Source organism: Zea mays, chromosome 4 (assembly GCF_902167145.1).
Source record: "Zea mays cultivar B73 chromosome 4, Zm-B73-REFERENCE-NAM-5.0, whole genome shotgun sequence".
Taxonomy (NCBI): Eukaryota; Viridiplantae; Streptophyta; class Magnoliopsida; order Poales; family Poaceae; genus Zea; species Zea mays.
This window is the reverse complement of record NC_050099.1, coordinates 24,720,890-24,741,303: the sequence shown is the minus strand read 5'-3', so window position 1 is coordinate 24,741,303 and position 20,414 is coordinate 24,720,890. Positions and strand designations below refer to the sequence as shown.

At 47.6% G+C, this 20,414-nt stretch overlaps 1 protein-coding gene across 1 annotated transcript; it reads right to left on the bottom strand.

Annotated features, from left to right (window-relative positions):
• Window positions 1-12,134: 12,134 nt before the first annotated feature.
• On the bottom strand, window positions 12,135-18,232 carry LOC100382854 (uncharacterized). Its single transcript, NM_001175550.1, is given in 3 exon segments — window positions 12,135-13,089; window positions 17,811-17,897; window positions 18,033-18,232. Coding segments are annotated over 3 exon segments (969 nt in total). The 5' UTR covers window positions 18,062-18,232; the 3' UTR covers window positions 12,135-12,236.
• Between the last annotated feature and the right edge of the window lie 2,182 nt (window positions 18,233-20,414).

The following is a 20,414-nucleotide window of genomic DNA, read 5'->3' as shown; positions in this document are numbered from 1 at the left end:
AACATGAGTTCTATCACGTTCATTTGGCAGATCAGCAGAGGATGACAGATATGTTCCACTACATGCAGAGCCTTGACGCCGCACATGGTTTCGCTCCACCACCTCCGTTGTTCCCTCCAGTTGACCCTGCTCGGTTTCATACTCCTGTGAGTATCAAAATTCTAGTTCTTCATGATTCATATTCATCTAGTATAATACATGCAATCTCTTCCATATGCAGGGACAATCTGGGGCAGCATCCAACAACCCTCATGGATTGCCCAGCTGTAACGCCCTGAATTTGGGGGTAGAATTTTTTTCTTCTTGTCTCTCACCAAATTCAGGCGTTACCCCTTTTCTTTTCTCGTTCCCTCGCTAAACCTTGATCTTTTCCAAAGTTATAACGGGATTTGGCTTGGATTTCCCGTGTAAAGAAAAACCCTAAATTACTTTATTTTGTGTGAAGCATCATGCCGAACCATGCATATTTTTTGGGTGTTTAAAAATGTGAAAGCCTTCATCTAGGAAAATAGATTTGAGGAAAAAGGAAAAACCTTTTTCTTTTCTTTCCCCCTCCCTCTTCTCCTTTTTGGCCCAGCCCCCCCTTGGCGCGCGCGGCCCGGCTGGCCGGTCGGCCCAGCCGGCTCGCCCCCTCCCCCCCCCCCTCGCGTCGTGGGCCGGCTTGGCCGCGGCCCACCTCACCCCCCGCCGCGCCCCCGCTTTGGGCCCATGGCCGGCCCAGCCGTCCCTCCCTCCCCCTCCTTTTTTCTTTTTCCAAAAATCCCTCCCGCGGGCCCCGCCCGTCATTCCCTCGCTCTCTCTCTCCCTAAACCCTAACCGCGCCGCCCCTTGCCCTAGCGCCGCCGCCGCCGCCTCTCCCCTCCCCGGCGCCGCCACCGCGCCGCCCCCCTCCGGTGAGGCCCCCCCCTCCTCCCCTCTCCTTCCCCCTTATCCCTCCTCCTCCCTCACCTGTCCGGCCTCCCCCGGCCGCCCCCGCGCCGTCCTCGGCCGGCGCCGCCGCGCCCGCCCTCGCCTCGCCCCGGCCGCCCCCGGCGAGCCGCCCGGCCCGTCCCCGACCCCGGCCCTTCCCCGCCCCAGCCGCCCTCGCCCGACCCCGCTCCGGCGAGCTCGGCTGCCCCGCGCCGCCCCGCCTCGCCTCCGGCGAGCCCGCGCCCGGCCGCTCCGGCGAGCCACCGCCCCGTCCCGCGCTCGGCCGCGCCCCTCGGCCCCGCTCCCCGGCTTGGCCGCCCTCGTCCGGCCCCGCTCGGCTCCGCCCTCGCGCCCGCTCCGGCGAGCCGCCCGCGCGCGCCCGCCTCCCGGCGAGCTCGACGCCCCCCCCCCCGGTTCAACCGCCCCCGTGCCCCGGCTCGGCCGCCCGTCCCCGCGCTCGGCCTCGTCCGGCCGCGTCCTCGCTCGCTCGCGCTCGCTGGCCCCGGCGTGCTTGCCCGCTCGCCCCGTCGTGCCTTGCTCGCGTCGTGTCGGCCCCTGCGTGGCCTCGAGCTTGGCCCAGCGTGCCTATGGCGCGCGGCTTTGAGCTCGGCTAGCGCACGGCCCCGACGTGCGTACGGTTAGTCCGTGGCGTGTGCGTGCGGCCTCGCGTGCGTGCCCGCGTAGTGCGCGTCCCTTGGCACGACTCGTCGTGCCTCGTCTACCCCCCCTAACCCCTCGTCTACCCCCCCCCCCCCCCCCCCGTCTCCTATATGCGCTAATCACGTCGTCTATATTAATAAGATAGGAGTCTCAATTTGGAAATTGGTTACGTTAGTTAATTTGTATAACTAATCATCTATCTCGTTCAATGTTAATCTACTAAAAGTGGTTGCGATTACATTAGTGCATGTAGCTAATTCTTTTGTTAGAACTAATTAAAACTAGAGCACGTGACGTCTAGTCTTTCGTTTACCCGTAGTGTCCCTCGAGCATAAGCCTCAACCCTTGCGAAACTTTCCCTCGTTTCTTTCTAACCAAGGTAAATTCATTATCGTATGTGGTATTCTATGCATATTTGCTTTACTTGTTCTCTTGTATGGTGTACTGTTGGTTTCCTAATTTCAATGGATGGATGTATGTATGTTTGCACCCGCTTAGAGAACGATCCGGTTGAAGAGCCCGAGGAACTCGCAGGAGAAGCCCCTGAGCAGCAGTCGGTTGGTGGAGGCAAGTGTCCCTTGACCTATCTCTGTCCTATTCATTCTTTAATTCACCTCCCGCTTTACACATTTATGCCTAAGGATTGACTAGCTTTTGTTATCCATGTCCTTGTTTACCTATCTGGGTTGGATTATTACTGTTTAGCTTTATGCTATTGCTTAACTCTAATCAATGAACATGATGAGAATATCTATGATACGCTGTTTTTCCCTTCTCTTATTATGATGTGGTACTTGTGGTCATCAAGGGGGCTCGAGCGGTTTCTCGAGTGCCTCTCCGTAAGGACCTGTTCTATGGATGACCGCCCGGGAAAACAGTGCAACCATGAGGGTGGAATGGGGTGCCCTTAGCTGAATAATTAGAGGATCCGGGGTGTAGTTCACTTAGCCGTCGTGCCGTCAATGGGGCTCGGTGTATGCGGCTCGCTCTGCCAAGTTTGGGTTCGCCCCTTGGGGAGGAGTGTGGTGCATTTAGGAAACCTAACGGGTGGCTATAGTCCCGGGGAATATTCGTAAAGGCTACGTAGTGATGCCCTGCTGGGTCACCTTGGTAGTGATCAATGGAGAGTCATGATCTCCGGGCAGAATGGGAATCACGGCTTGTGGGTAAAGTGCACAACCTCTGCAGAGTGTTTGAAAACTGATATATCAGTCGTGCTCGCGGTTATGAGCGGCCAAGGGAGCTCCAGTGATTAGTGGTACTTGATCAGAGATACTTTGGTACAGGTGGTTATGAGATTGATGGTTTTGGTTATGATTATGGTGCTGGTAAGTGGTATTCTTTCCGTTTGGAAAGGGTACATCGGGTTAACAACTTGGGTTATTACTAAAACCTGGCTTTCTATTAGTAAATAATAATCTGACCAACTAAAAGCAACTGCTTGACTTATCCCCACATAAAGCTAGTCCACTACAGCCAAACAGGATACTTGCTGAGTATGTTGATGTGTACTCACCCTTGCTCTACACACCAAACCCCCCCCCATCCCCAGGTTGTCAGCATTGCAACCACTGCTCAGGCGAAGATGAAGCTGTGGAAGGAGACTTCCAGTAGTTCCAAGATTACGACGAGTTCTAGGTGTGGGTTAGCGGCAACCCCCAGTCGGCTGCCTGTGAAGGCCGCGGTTATCTACGTTTCTTTTCCGCACTTTGATTTATTGTAAGGACTATATGGACGTCTCGGACGTATGATGTAAACGACTATTATTTCCCTTTTAATACTATTTTGAGCACTGTGTGATGATGTCCATATTATGTAACTGCTGTGTACGTGAATAACTGATCCTGGCACGTACATGGTTCGCATTCGGTTTGCCTTCTAAAACCGGGTGTGACATAAGTGGTATCAAAGCCGTGCTGACTGTAGGACCGCTAACCTAGAATAGAATGGTCGTTCTAAGGACTATAGACCTCTGTCTCTGCCTTGACATTGATATCCCTTCAAAAGTTGGTCATACCGACCAAACCTATGTTCTACTATATATTATACCTTGCTGATAATCATGTTTTATTCTAATCCTTCATTTACTTATGATTCATTATTTGCTGGTCATATTAATTCTGTTCTTACCCTTTTGCTTGCGATGTCTTTTGTAGATGGCTCGACTTAGACACACTGCACGAAAGTCAGTCATCCCCTTCTTACCTTCCCGCCTTGCTGAGCGTCCGCTTCGCCGTCCCGTGGCCGGACAGTCCAGCCACTTGGAGAGACTACACCACCGCCTGCGTGAGGAGCAGGAGCGTCGACGACAGGAGCAGCAGGGCTCTTCTTTCTCGCTCCACCAGGAGATAGAGTCTGTGAGGAGCTGCTCCCCTGTGCTTCCTCTGGAGGCGCCCCCTGCATCACCACTGGGCGCCCCAGCTTCTGGAGTAGCTGCTGGAGGAGACCCAGACGACGGAGGTGGCGACGACAGCTCGAGCCACGACACCGACTTCTCTGCTAATCCTGAGCCGGAAGGATGGGTTGCTCGACCCATCACTCGTGACGCTGCTCGCGGGTGTCACTTCCACGACGCGCTCGACACCCTGCTACGTCGGGCATTTAACCGGCATACTTGGTCCGTCGAGTATCGCTGTGTGGTCTACCAGCACAGTCGCGGGGTCTACCCGGACCGCTGGGAGGCGACTTGCTTGGTGCGCTGCCCGGAGAACAGTCTCCAGGGTGCAGAGGCCTGTTCAGAGCACTATTCCATCTCTGAGCGGGACTCAGCTGAGGCAGCCATGCAAGATGCTGCACGGCGTGCGCTTTCGCACTACTGCTCGGTTTTCGGTGGGGCAGCTGACGGTCTTGACCTGAAGTATTACCCCCGCCGTCCATCTGGCAGCACAGGAGGCGTGATTGTCTCACCTGTAGGTGAGGGCAATCCTAGGTTGAGCAGCACAGTCAACCTAGCCGCCGTGCTAAACACGGAGCTGGACCATGCATTAGACGAGCTGAGTAGGGCTCGTGCTGAGATCGCCCTGCTACGGGCTGAGCGCGCGGAACGTCGTCACCTGGACGGTGGTTCCCCCGCTCCCGTCGGGACTCAGCACCCGTACCGCTCACCTCAGCGTGGACACCAGTCTTATGGCAATCCCGCCTGCAAGACCAAGATAACTCTAGAACCATAGATCGTTAGAGTTGGATCTTGTAATTAATACGAAATATATACATAGAAGCTTCAGTCTTAGCGTTAGTCTCGGTCTTAGTTAGTCTTAGTTAGACAGGGTAGTTTGCTATATCCTGTGCATTTATGGTTGTCATGATGAACTATGTTTGGTTTGGATCTTTGTAATGACTGTCACCAGAGTGTGGGTATCCCCCGCATTTTGGTTTACCTATTATGTTAATAGAGTTGGCTATATAGTTGGGAAACCTTTTATTCCACTTTCCTCTTTATCTTAGAAGCTGTGTGGTCTGTGTTGGAGATCAGTGAAGATGCTCATCTGTTTAGTGCTGTTGAAGAATTCTACACTCTTTTCTTATGCTGCAAGATTTGCCAGATCAGTTCTGATGTGTGGTTGCATTCTGCAGATGTCAGAGAAAGGTTACATTCGGCCAAGCACCTCGCCTTGGGCCGCCCCTGTCCTATTTGTGGAAAAGAAAGATGGCACCAAAAGGATGTGTATCGATTATCGAGCTTTGAATGAGGTCACGATCAAGAACAAGTATCCTTTGCCCAGAATAGAAGATCTGTTCGACCAGTTGAGAGGAGCCAGTGTGTTCTCCAAGATTGATCTGAGGTCAGGTTATCATCAGCTCAGGATCCGACCTTCGGACATTCCGAAGACGGCATTCATTTCCAAGTATGGTTTGTATGAGTTCACAGTGATGTCTTTTGGTTTGACCAATGCGCCAGCGTTCTTCATGAACTTGATGAACAGTGTATTCATGGATTACCTTGATAAGTTTGTGGTGGTCTTCATTGATGACATTCTGGTTTATTCTCAAAGCGAAGAAGAGCACGCAGATCATTTGAGGATGGTATTGCAGAGACTGCGAGAGCACCAGCTGTATGCAAAGTTGAGCAAGTGTGAGTTCTGGATCAGTGAAGTCCTGTTCTTGGGTCACATAATCAACAAGGAAGGATTGGCTGTGGATCCGAAGAAAGTGGCAGACATTTTGAACTGGAAAGCGCCAACAGATGCTAGAGGAATCAAGAGTTTCATCGGAATGGCCGGATATTATCGGCGATTCATTGAAGGGTTTTCGAAGATTGCGAAACCAATGACAGCGTTGCTAGGCAACAAAGTTGAGTTCAAGTGGACCCAGAAATGCCAAGAGGCCTTTGAAGCGCTGAAAGAGAAGTTGACTACAGCACCTGTCCTAGTCTTGCCTGATGTGCACAAGCCCTTCTCGGTGTATTGTGATGCTTGTTACACAGGTTTGGGATGTGTGTTGATGCAAGAGGGAAGAGTTGTGGCTTACTCGTCCCGACAGCTGAAGGTTCATGAGAAGAACTACCCAATCCATGATCTAGAGTTGACAGCAGTGGTTCATGCACTGAAGACATGGAGGCATTACCTGTATGGACAGAGATGCGATGTTTACACAGATCACAAGAGTCTGAAGTACATATTCACTCAGTCAGAGTTGAACATGAGGCAACGAAGATGGTTAGAGTTGATCAAAGACTATGAGTTGGAGATCCATTACCATCCAGGCAAAGCCAACGTAGTGGCAGATGCTTTGAGCAGAAAGAGTCAAGTCAACCTGATGGTCGCTCGACCGATGCCTTATGAGTTGGCCAAGGAGTTTGACAAGTTGAGTCTCGGATTTCTGAACAATTCGCGAGGAGTCACAGTTGAGTTGGAACCTACCTTGGAGCGCGAAATCAAAGAAGCGCAGAAGAATGATGAGAAAATCAGTGAGATCCGGCGACTGATTCTAGATGGCAAAGGCAAAGATTTTCGAGAAGATGCAGAAGGCGTGATATGGTTCAAAGACCGCTTGTGTGTTCCCAATGTTCAGTCCATTCGGGAGTTGATTCTTAAGGAAGCTCATGAGACAGCCTATTCGATTCACCCTGGTAGTGAGAAGATGTATCAGGATCTGAAGAAGAAATTCTGGTGGTACGGAATGAAGAGGGAAATCGCAGAGCATGTGGCTATGTGCGATAGTTGCCAAAGAATTAAGGCAGAACACCAGAGACCTGCTGGATTGTTGCAACCGTTGCAGATCCCTCAGTGGAAATGGGATGAAATTGGTATGGATTTCATAGTCGGATTGCCTCGCACTCGAGCCGGCTACGATTCCATTTGGGTAGTAGTGGACCGCTTGACCAAGTCAGCCCACTTCATACCTGTCAAGACCAACTACAGCAGTGCCGTATTGGCAGAATTGTATATGTCTCGGATCGTTTGTCTTCATGGTGTGCCAAAGAAGATAGTGTCAGACAGAGGAACGCAGTTCACCTCTCATTTCTGGCAGCAGTTGCATGAAGCCTTGGGCACGCATCTGAATTTCAGTTCAGCTTATCATCCGCAGACAGATGGCCAGACCGAAAGGACCAATCAAATTCTTGAAGACATGTTGAGAGCCTGTGCATTGCAAGATCAGTCCGGATGGGATAAGAGATTGCCTTATGCAGAGTTTTCCTATAACAACAGTTACCAGGCCAGTTTGAAGATGTCACCATTTCAGGCGCTCTATGGAAGGAGTTGCAGAACTCCGTTGCAATGGGATCAGCCTGGAGAGAAGCAAGTGTTTGGGCCAGACATTTTGCTTGAAGCCGAAGAGAACATCAAGAAGGTCCGAGAGAATCTGAAGATAGCGCAATCGAGGCAGCGAAGCTATGTAGACACAAGAAGAAGAGAGCTGAGTTTCGAAGTCGGAGAATTTGTCTATCTGAAAGTGTCACCGATCAGAGGAGTCAGAAGATTTGGAGTGAAAGGCAAGCTAGCCCCCCGCTACATTGGTCCGTATCAGATTCTTGCAAGACGTGGAGAAGTGGCCTATCAGCTCAGTTTGCTAGAGAATTTGTCAGCTGTGCATGATGTCTTTCATGTGTCTCAGTTGAGGAAGTGCTTGCGTGTGCCAGAAGAGCAGTTGCCAGTGGAAGGTCTTGAAGTCCAGGAGGACTTGACCTACGTTGAGAAGCCAGTGCAAATCCTTGAGATTGCAGACAGGGTCACCCGAAGGAAGACCATCAGAATGTGCAAGGTCAGATGGAATCACCACTCTGAGGAAGAGGCAACCTGGGAGCGTGAAGATGATCTGATGGCTAAATACCCTGAGCTCTTTGCTAGCCAACCCTGAATCTTGAGGGCGAGATTCTTTTAAGGGGGATAGGTTTGTAACGCCCTGAATTTGGGGGTAGAATTTTTTTCTTCTTGTCTCTCACCAAATTCAGGCGTTACCCCTTTTCTTTTCTCGTTCCCTCGCTAAACCTTGATCTTTTCCAAAGTTATAACGGGATTTGGCTTGGATTTCCCGTGTAAAGAAAAACCCTAAATTACTTTATTTTGTGTGAAGCATCATGCCGAACCATGCATATTTTTTGGGTGTTTAAAAATGTGAAAGCCTTCATCTAGGAAAATAGATTTGAGGAAAAAGGAAAAACCTTTTTCTTTTCTTTCCCCCTCCCTCTTCTCCTTTTTGGCCCAGCCCCCCCCCCCTTGGCGCGCGCGGCCCGGCTGGCCGGTCGGCCCAGCCGGCTCGCCCCCTCCCCCCCCCCCCCTCGCGTCGTGGGCCGGCTTGGCCGCGGCCCACCTCGCCCCCCACCGCGCCCCCGCTTTGGGCCCATGGCCGGCCCAGCCGTCCCTCCCTCCCCCTCCTTTTTTCTTTTTCCAAAAATCCCTCCCGCGGGCCCCGCCCGTCATTCCCTCGCTCTCTCTCTCTCCCTAAACCCTAACCGCGCCGCCCCTTGCCCTAGCGCCGCCGCCGCCGCCTCTCCCCTCCCCGGCGCCGCCGCCGCGCCGCCCCCCTCCGGTGAGGCCCCCCCCTCCTCCCCTCTCCTTCCCCCTTCTCCCTCCTCCTCCCTCGCCCGTCCGGCCTCCCCCGGCCGCCCCCGCGCCGTCCTCGGCCGGCGCCGCCGCGCCCGCCCTCGCCTCGCCCCGGCGCGCCCCGCCCCGGCCGCCCTCGCCCGACCCCGCTCCGGCGAGCTCGGCTGCCCCGTGCCGCCCCGCCTCGCCTCCGGCGAGCCCGCGCCCGGCCGCTCCGGCGAGCCACCGCCCCGTCCCGCGCTCGGCCGCGCCCCTCGGCCCCGCTCCCCGGCTTGGCCGCCCTCGTCCGGCCCCGCTCGGCCCCGCCCTCGCGCCCGCTCCGGCGAGCCGCCCGCGCGCGCCCGCCTCCCGGCGAGCTCGGCGCCCCCCCCCCGGTTCAACCGCCCCCGTGTCCCGGCTCGGCCGCCCGTCCCCGCGCTCGGCCTCGTCCGGCCGCGTCCTCGCTCGCTCGCGCTCGCTGGCCCCGGCGTGCTTGCCCGCTCGCCCCGCCGTGCCTTGCTCGCGTCGTGTCGGCCCCTGCGTGGCCTCGAGCTTGGCCCAGCGTGCCTATGGCGCGCGGCTTTGAGCTCGGCTAGCGCACGGCCCCGACGTGCGTACGGTTAGTCCGTGGCGTGTGCGTGCGGCCTCGCGTGCGTGCCCGCGTAGTGCGCGTGCCTTGGCACGACTCGTCGTGCCTCGTCTACCCCCCCTAACCCCTCGTCTCCTATATGCGCTAATCACGTCGTTTATATTAATAAGATAGGAGTCTCAATTTGGAAATTGGTTACGTTAGTTAATTTGTATAACTAATCATCTATCTCGTTCAATGTTAATCTACTAAAAGTGGTTGCGATTACATTAGTGCATGTAGCTAATTCTTTTGTTAGAACTAATTAAAACTAGAGCACGTGACGTCTAGTCTTTCGTTTACCCGTAGTGTCCCTCGAGCATAAGCCTCAACCCTTGCGAAACTTTCCCTCGTTTCTTTCTAACCAAGGTAAATTCATTATCGTATGTGGTATTCTATGCATATTTGCTTTACTTGTTCTCTTGTATGGTGTACTGTTGGTTTCCTAATTTCAATGGATGGATGTATGTATGTTTGCACCCGCTTAGAGAACGATCCGGTTGAAGAGCCCGAGGAACTCGCAGGAGAAGCCCCTGAGCAGCAGTCGGTTTGTGGAGGCAAGTGTCCCTTGACCTATCTCTGTCCTATTCATTCTTTAATTCACCTCCCGCTTTACACATTTATGCCTAAGGATTGACTAGCTTTTGTTATCCATGTCCTTGTTTACCTATCTGGGTTGGATTATTACTGTTTAGCTTTATGCTATTGCTTAACTCTAATCAATGAACATGATGAGAATATCTATGATACGCTGTTTTTCCCTTCTCTTATTATGATGTGGTACTTGTGGTCATCAAGGGGGCTCGAGCGGTTTCTCGAGTGCCTCTCCGTAAGGACCTGTTCTATGGATGACCGCCCGGGAAAACAGTGCAACCATGAGGGTGGAATGGGGTGCCCTTAACTGAATAATTAGAGGATCCGGGGTGTAGTTCACTTAGCCGTCGTGCCGTCAATGGGGCTCGGTGTATGCGGCTCGCTCTGCCAAGTTTGGGTTCGCCCCTTGGGGAGGAGTGCGGTGCATTTAGGAAACCTAACGGGTGGCTATAGTCCCGGGGAATCTTCGTAAAGGCTACGTAGTGATGCCCTGCTGGGTCACCTTGGTAGTGATCAATGGAGAGTCATGATCTCCGGGCAGAATGGGAATCACGGCTTGTGGGTAAAGTGCACAACCTCTGCAGAGTGTTTGAAAACTGATATATCAGCCGTGCTCGCGGTTATGAGCGGCCAAGGGAGCTCCAGTGATTAGTGGTACTTGATCAGAGATACTTTGGTACAGGTGGTTATGAGATTGATGGTTTTGGTTATGATTATGGTGCTGGTAAGTGGTATTCTTTCCGTTTGGAAAGGGTACATCGGGTTAACAACTTGGGTTAATACTAAAACCTGGCTTTCTATTAGTAAATAATAATCTGACCAACTAAAAGCAACTGCTTGACTTATCCCCACATAAAGCTAGTCCACTACAGCCAAACAGGATACTTGCTGAGTATGTTGATGTGTACTCACCCTTGCTCTACACACCAAACCCCCCCCATCCCCAGGTTGTCAGCATTGCAACCACTGCTCAGGCGAAGATGAAGCTGTGGAAGGAGACTTCCAGGAGTTCCAAGATTACGACGAGTTCTAGGTGTGGGTTAGCGGCAACCCCCAGTCGGCTGCCTGTGAAGGCCGCGGTTATCTACGTTTCTTTTCCGCACTTTGATTTATTGTAAGGACTATATGGACGTCTCGGACGTATGATGTAAACGACTATTATTTCCCTTTTAATACTATTTTGAGCACTATGTGATGATGTCCATATTATGTAACTGCTGTGTACGTGAATAACTGATCCTGGCACGTACATGGTTCGCATTCGGTTTGCCTTCTAAAACCGGGTGTGACACCAGCCCATCGCCGCACCAGTCCGACCGCCCACTTCGATGAGATATTATCTTTGTTAGTGTTGTTAATAATTTGTGAGATAACCCAATCTGAACTTGTTTAATGTTGGTAATGCTTTGTGAGATACTTCAGACTTATGTTCTTGAGTGTTGGATACTTATGTTTGTGTTTGAACATGTTGGTAATGCTTTGTGAGAACTTGTTTGATTTATGGTCTTTGTGAGATATGTGATGTATATGTGATATCTGCGATGATTATGTGATATCTTTGATGATTATGTGATATATTTTGTTTGTTTGGAGGGAATCTAGGTATCAAATTAAAAAGGGGTATACTGGTCACTTTGCCGAGTGTTACACTTGGCAAAGAGATGCTTTGCCGAGTGCCTAGGCCATAACACTCGGCAAAGAAGGCACACATGGGCACCAGTAAAGCCTTTTTGCCGAATGTTGTAGCCATGGTACTCGGCAAAGAAACAACCATTGTCGAGTGCTAGTCCACCGGGCACTCGTCAAAGGGATACTCTTTGCCGAGTGTCACCTAGTACACTCGGCACAGGTTCCGTCTCAGTTACCAAACGTCGTGACGACGATTTTTCTTTGCCGATGTACACTTCGTCGAGCTCTCTTTGTCGAGTGTCACACTCGGCAAAGCCTTCGCCGAGTGTTTTCCAGTAATGATAGGTTATGTCGTTATGAGTTATGACATATAATAATAAATTAACACTAAAAACGTATTAAACATAATAATATAAAATCTATAATGTAGTTTTAAAAATAATTTATGATGTCCACTGTCACAAGTTTAAAAAATTAAAATTCAGCCTGTACAAAGAGAAAAAAATATATTTTTTGTTAATAGTTAAATTGGACTGACTGAAATAGTTAACAGTAGTAAACTGAACCAAACATTAGTTTAGAGTTATCTGGACACATAATCAACATTTGAAGGTAGTAATTTGGGCTTTTTCCAAACCAGAATATTTAAGGAAGAAAGCAGCAACTGCGTAGCCACTTTCTTTTCTACTGAATCCATGCGGATCATTGCGTAGTTGCATGGGCTGAAAATTAAAGTCACTTACAACCAAGATGACAACAACTCCCACTCTCTTCTTCCTCGCGGTTAGGTGCAGTTTTGTACAAATCAAACAGTAGCAGAATGACACCTGAATCACAAGCTTCTGGCAATTAAGTCACTCATGTGGCTTGGTAGGGAAGGGCAGGTTCATGTGCTTGTAGCTCGTGAAGCCACCGTCGACCACAAGGTTGTGGCCAGACACGTACTTGGCGTCGTCGGAGGCCAGGTACACGGCGGCCCTGGCGATGTCGACGGCCTCGCAGGTGGCGCCCCTGAGCTCCCCGAGGCCCCTGACGATGGCCGCCACCTGCGCCTCGTCGGCTGCCCCGCCCAGCATCGCGGAGAACTGGCCCAGCACCATCGGCGTGGGCACCGCGTACGGCGAGATGCAGTTGACGCGGACGCCGAGGCGCGACAGCTCGGCCGCCGCGGCCTTGACGATCCCCGCGATGGCGAACTTGGACACCGAGTACGGGTACGTGCCCAGCCCGCCGAGGATGCCGCTGACGCTCGCCATGCAGAGGATCGACCCTCCTGCTCCTCCTCCTCCTCCTCCTGCCCCCGCGGGCGCCGCCGCCAGCATGGCGCGCGCGGCGTGCTTGATCCCGGCCAGCGTCCCGCGCACGTTCACGGACATGACGGAGTCGAACTGCGCCAGGTCCAGGCTGGCGACCCGCGACGTGCCTGGGGTCAGCGGGCCCACTACGCCGGCGCTGTTGAGCATGACGTCCAGCCGGCCGTGGCGCGCCACGGCGGCGTCCACGGCCGCGGCGACGCTGTCCTCGACGGCCACGTCGCAGTGCACGAAGTGGGCGTCCGGGCCCAGCTCGTGGGCCGTCTCGAGGCCCAGCTTGGAGTTGATGTCCGCGAGGACTACGGCCCCCGCGCCTTCCTCGATGAACTCGCGGGCCGCGGCCTTGCCCAGCCCGCTCGCGCCTCCGGTGATCAGCGCAATCTTCCCTACTAGCCTGTGGGATACGGAGTGTTTGGTGGCAGAATAGATTGTGCATTCAATATGCCAGATTTACAATTTATTATGGTCCACATTGAAACTTGTAGTAGTGGCTAAAAATTTAACGGGGCGTTTAGATCCCTTTATTTTAGAGGAATTGAAATTCATTTAACAAAGTAACTTATTTAGTTTGGAATTTGACGTTTCACCCCTTTCCAAAGTTCTGATATAAGTCTATCTCAAATTCATGGGGTGGAGGGTGGGAAATGATTTTATGCAAAGAATTTGTTTCTACTCTATAACTTACATGACACTATTCGTCTCACTCCTCTATAGTAAAAATGTAGCACATAAATATCTCCGACATCTTGTTAATAATAGTATAAAAATATATTTTACATAAAACTGAATTAACTTAATTGATATATGCCTAAATTACTATTATTAGAATGAAATTCAATTCTAATGATCCAAACGGGCCGTAACAGAAAATGACAAAACTCTAGCAAGCGTTGAGATTTGAACTAAGAGATCGATTTTTCAGATACAATAGACATCTAAAAAAACTGCATGATACAATACAGAGCCTCTACATCATAAGTGAGCACACTATATAAGTAGGGTTCGTAAATCAAAATTATTTATAGATACATAAGGTTAAAAAAAACTTGCAATGACAGTGCACAGGCAGAGAATATGACGGGAGGAACCCAGGAAACTCGGGCGCGTGGTTAACGGCAAGATTCTCGGCACTTGGAAAAGGAGCTGACAGCACTGTGGGAACAGCAGCGCACTGTTCTTGGAAGCTGCCGTGCTTCCAACTCACAAGCAAACGTACGTGCGGGCCCACGCTACACATCCTGTCCTCTCGCTGTCTCTCGCCCTCTCGCCTACGACTACGAGTACCATACCTTCTGCCACTTGTGTGAGGCTGAGATCAATCACATGGCACAACAGTAGCAGACGTGCTACACCTGCATGCAGTACAGTACAGATGCAGTCTTGGAATCAAGTGCATGTTTGGTTTGATGACTAATTTGCCACACTTTACCTAACTTTTCTGTCTAAAGTTAGTTATTCAATTTGAACGACTAACCTTAGGCTAATCTCATGTAATCTAATTCAAGATGATCTACGATAGACTTGGTAAATCGTTTTTATAAATATAAATAGCGCAATTATTAAAAAATTAATCTTCAACAGACTCTATCTCATGTTGCCAATGTTCAAGAAAGACTATATATCTAGTACTAGCAATGTACTACATCTGTTCTTGAATATTTGTTCGTTAGTTTATTTTTTAAACTAAAGCATGACAAACAAAAAACAACGGGGCGAGTATCTTCAAAGATCTCATCAATAAAGGGGAATCCAAAGTGGGTTCAACCAATATCAGCCTCATACTTCTATAAGGCCCCACACACCGCGGGACCATGCCTAATTTTAGCTAAGAATGGGAGCCTCAGGTAGGAATGAAACTGTATCATCATTTAAATGTTTCTTCCTGATGCGTTTGAGTTCTCGATTAATTTTAGTTCATAAATGAATAGAAACGGAGTCTGATGTAAATATGATCTGATCCTTAAATTTCATAGCGTAAAATTTAGAGCTCATTAGACTCTCTCGAACAATTTTCCCTATACATCTTCCATTATTTGTACTTTCTAACATTTTTTACTATTCCTCTTAAAAGATTCTCCCCTATATACATACAATTTGTCCCCAACAATTTCTCCTATATAGCTTCCCTATAACACAATTAATTAACACATATTTATTATTTTTTGATTTTTTTAAAAAAATCATACAATGTTTGTACTACCACAATATGTATTGTTATCATGTCACAGACTCTAATTAGAGTCTAATTAGGGTTAAAAACTGATAAATAATGTATAGGAGGAGCATATTGCTTCCCTATATATAGGGAGATTCTTGTCTCCATGTGCATAGGGGAGCTACTAGAGACAAACTCCCCGTATGTTTGGATGAGGGAGCTATTGGGCCCTCTAGACCAATGGACCAAATCTCCGTGCCCTTAGGTCTTCGAGGTCTTCCAAAATGGTGGTTGTTCGCCTCTCAAGCCTTCAATGTCGTGTCAGGGACCAAGCCTTAGGCTCATCAAGCCCTATGACCCCTACAGGCTAGGTAGGACTCATAACTAGACCCATCAGACATTCTTCAATACACCTCTATGGTACAAACACCTCGGGTTGTACAAATCCAGTACCACAGGATGGTCATGTGGTGCTAGGTGGTCAAGATAAGTCTTCGGTCCATCACATTAAATGTGATGGACGATGTTACGGTCAATGGAGTATATTGTCACCATATCTAAGGTCACAATTGTACCCACGTCTGCTTTATATCGCGTGTTGTTGTTACTATAGTTATGCCTCAATGTGTAGGCATACTCGTAAGCATTGTAAAATACATACATCTACATTATTTACCAACTATGTCATACTCAACAATGTGGACTCGATACCTATCAGTATTGGACATATTTGCCACACATCCACGACCCTGGGGTGGGGCAGAGGGGCGGCCGCCTCGGACCCCAGATCCATAGGGCCCTGATCCTAGATATAAATTCAGTAATTAGACTATCAATGTATGACATAATAGTTTAGCAATGAAGTATCAAAGAGTCTATGGCTACGATATGTTCACAATTCGATCTTATCTAAACATGTTAGAAGAAACTCTTAAGTTAATATTGTAATGTGTATCTATTTGTTTACTTCTTTCTTGATATAAATATTTTAGATGTATCTTAAGTGTTTATATTAGTAATATTTATATATAAAAAGAATTAGAAGGGCCCCTATTTTAAATCCTGTCCTGGGCCCCCAAAATCTCAGGACCGCCACTACTGCCACAGTAGCAAGACACTATCGACACTGTAGTGCGATCGAGACGTGCACTTCGTATGGCTCTTCGTCCACAACAAGACAAGAATAGCTAAACCTTTATTGGCTATTGTCCATTATCCAACAGGTATGTAACTCTTTTCTCACCTATGATATAAATGGGAGAGTAGAGCAACATAGAGAAGACCATTTGAAGGTTGATTCAACTGCACAAGCTAGGCTGAACCAAGGTTTTATAGAGGGAGGTCAACAAGAGCTAGGTTGTCTACATTTTCCACCATAACCAAAAGGATAGGGAGAGTTAATTGGTCATCTGGCTCAAACAATATCTGAGTATGCAATTTTGTTCATCTTCGTATTCAACAGTTCATTTGCCACAGAGACAATGTAGGATATTACGCTTTCACTGTTTGAACCTCTATAAAATATTTGTGTTGGTAGCCATAGTTGTATCTGGATCCAACGAGTCTCATGACGACCCAAGTTACTCTCTTCCTAATCCATGAATATCTTGAGTATTTACCCTAGTGTAGTTGTGCAACAACATATATTACTTTTTGTGCATGAATCAACTTGGCAACTACTTGTTGATTGCATGAAACTGGCGATGCATCGAGTCCTAGACAATGATTGGTTGATGACCTGCTAGTGGAACAGGTGCCTTGATCGATCAGATCAGAAAAAAAGATGGCATGACACTTTTAAATATGGATAATGAGTAAATTTTATAAAGAGAACAATTCTCTATATACTGTTGCAATTTTTTGTAGTATCTTATTTGTCGTCGTAAATGTCTTAATCTGTTCTATATCGGATACATTTTTTTACATTTACGGTGACATAGAAGAGATTAGGACATTCAATTTTCTTACTCTTCGAAGATGATATAAAAGGATACGAAATTACAGCATAGAAGGAATTATGGTATTTACGATGTGGAATAAGATACTCGATAAATTTGCGATGGCAGAGAATTTTCTCTTTATAAAGACAGCTGCAGTATTTTAGCATCTTGTAGGGTTATTTATTTTAGAGAATAACTAAATCATAGTCTTTAGACTTTATTTTATATAGTCCGTTCGATATGCTCTAATCTAGGGATGTTCCTAAAACATCCGACTTGTATCACAAATCTAATATTTTAGCATAGATATACATAGAATTTAAAGTTAGTTTTCGGCAATGTTATTAAGAATATTATGAAGTATTTAAATGAATTTTTGTATAATTTTTTATGTACATTATCTTCTCCATACAACAAAAATGGTGAAAAAACATCCGAATCCGTATTCGGATAGACATCCGAATTTTATATAAATTATTTAAAAAGATATAGAATGAATTTAATGTTTATTTTTTGTGAAGATTAATAGTCTCAATGCTAAAAACAAGAATATAAATTTACATAGCAAATTCTAAATGTTAGTTGTTCACAATAAAAGAAAGAAGACCAAAAAATGACATCCGAATAAATATCTGGATCCATCCCTACTCTAATCTAACACCCTGAACTGGAGAGATCAGAGTCGTACGCAAGGGACGCTCTAATCTAATCTAACACCCTGGATTGGAGAGATCAGAGGTGTCATTATGCAAGGGATAACGCCAAAGTTTCTGCAGTATCTATGCAAAATGGCAGCTGGCTCTGCTGCAGCTGATGGCTAAGGCTAATTTGAACTGCTACAATATATAAACTACAATATATAAAGACAAAAACACTCGGTATAAATCGGTACAGATTAAATCCAAACGAACAGTTAATATGTCCCCTCCTCCACTCTACTGTCCACTCACTATGCAAATGCAAAGTTGGATGCAAACTGCTAAGCAACAAGTTGTCCTTGGATTGGATGTTTCCTCCTACCTTCCTTTGCTGGCTGCCGACGACGACATCCACCGCTCGCCGCCCGCCACCCCGCCGGCGGCCATCGCCACCGGGGCTGCTCTTCTCCTGAAAAGCCCCCAGATCAAAGATAAATACAGAAAACATGCACAAGGTGCGTAAAGCTGGACCAAAACAAATAGACATCTCTTCTGCCGTCATGGGACACAGTGAAATGAAGAGGCTGAAATGAAATGAGATTACCTAGCTTCGACGACAAGCCGGTGCATCATGCTGCCCTTTGCTTCACTCGTTGATCGAGGTCTTGCTCTACCTCGGGTCTCTCTATCTATTCGAGAGAGTGAAGAGGAATAGAGAGAGGCTGAGAAAGACAGGTGGAAGAGTGAGCTAGGATGGATGCTTGTTCTCGACTTCTCGTGTACGAACGAGCGAGTTATGCCAAGGGTTGCTGGGAGCCTGAGCTAGCCACTGCTGCCTTCATTATATATGGAACCGAGTTAGACTGTCTCTGCTAAAGCTAGCCTGAGACCACATCTCTCCTTAGCAAGTGCAACCAACCACCGTTATTATTTATTAATATGTGCTCAATTTGGTGATCTGAGCAAATTAACTCCTAGCAATTAATACTTCTGTTCTGTTCATCTACTCTGGCAGTAGGCTGGTGAGGAGACTTAAGAGCATGCACAACAGTAATATGAAAAAAATAATAATTATCAGTCTCTAGTTCTTTTAAATTAGCGGATGAAATTTAGCTGAGTTTCATAGACAGCCAAAGACAATTATTTATTTTTGTCGGCTTTCTCTGGCCGGCAGAAATTAGTTTGCTAATTTTTTGTAGGCTTTTACGGGCAAGCTCACAAAAATTAGTCTAGTTAATTTGTGTCGGTTCTGGTCAACCTACGAAATTCTCTTTTGCTATGGTTAATTTACGTCGGATGATTAGAGTTGTTACTGCTATCTAGAGTATAGTTGAATCAATGGTTGACAAATGAGTTAGACATATCGACATCAGTTTCTCTAGGTGCTACTAATTGTAGAGAAGTTTGAAAACTATGTAGATTATAAATAGTTAGAATTGAGGCATATTAACTATAGTTAGATGAGGTTCACCTAAATTAACTATTTTTTGTAGAATTTGAGCTGGATTGACTAATGTGCGCTAAAATGGCTAAGTTTCGCTATAATTTAAAATAGATCGATTAACTTTTCTAGAGTTCAGCTAAGTTGGTTAATTTTGCAAAATTAACTAAGTTTAGATCACTACAGGAAAACCCTTAAAGAACTCTAATAACCCTACGTACTTAGGTTATGTACCTCGGTTGATCGATGTGTGTTTAACTAACATGTTTAATTCGACGTACTTGGACAATTAAGTACGTTGGGATTGACATACTTAATATTAAATACATAGGTTGTTCAACACCGGCGTACTTAATGAGCAAATGGCAGTTAAGTATATCGGATGCACCACATCGAAGTACTTAAAGGTTGGCCACGTGGCAGATGCTACGGGCTTGCTAGGTAAGCCACGTGGTTTCAAGTACGTCGGTGGCGCATAGTGCCAATGGGACGATGCTACGTGGAGCAACGCACGGCGGCACGGGGCTCAGCGCATGGTGGAGTGGTGTAGTGGCGACGAGGACAGCGTGGCGTGGTGCATGGCGATCCTGTACCCCCAAAATCATATTTTGGGTAATGTATGAAAACTTCTTCCAAAAATATAAATAAAGTGATTTCTAATAAAAGATCATAATAAGAATTACATTATTCCTTGGTTGAATTTAGGAGAAGTGCTCTGAAGATGTAAATTATGTTGTCTAATCTAGATTCCTTTAACCTTTTCTAAAATAAATAAATGAGTGCTAAATTTTGAAATTTGATACATAAAATTTAAATTGAAACTCGGAAAAGAAATAATAGAAAGAAATCTTCACTAAGCGTTTGAGGGAGATTATTCCTTTGTGAATTATGCACTTAAAAGCAATTATCTAAAAAATGGAATATATAATTAAAAATAAAAAAACTCAACTTTGCATTCATGCTGGAGTTTTTTATTGTGCATTTAAACTTAGTATTGAAATTCAAAACAGATGTAAATTTGAATTTTGTAAACTAAAATGGGAATAGGAAGAAGAAAAACAGAAATAGAAAAGAAAAAGGAGAAAAGGGAAAAATCACGCGTGGGCCTAAAGCCTCTGTCGGCCCAAACTAACCTAGCCAACATTATAGCACACTCACATTTGCGCCGATATGTGGGGCCCTATGGGCAACCGCTGCTCCGTTTCCACGTCACTGATGTACAGGACCGAAGCGCCATCCCATCGCTCGCCACGTGGTTGCTGACCAATGGGGTCCACGGACTAGTCCCTCACGCCTCGCCCACTTGCATCGGACTACCGGAGCTTCTTCTCCGGTCGATCGCAACGAACACCAAATTATCAAAAGAATATTCCCAGATCACAACAAAACCTTTTTCCCCGATCGATTCGTCCCTCGCCCCTGGGCATAAATACTGAACCGCGCGACCCTCTTGCCTCAACAACGCGCGACAACTCCTTCGGTGGAAATCCATCACCATCGCCGATAGGGAGAGAGAGAAGATAGCTACCATCTTTGGGAACTCCG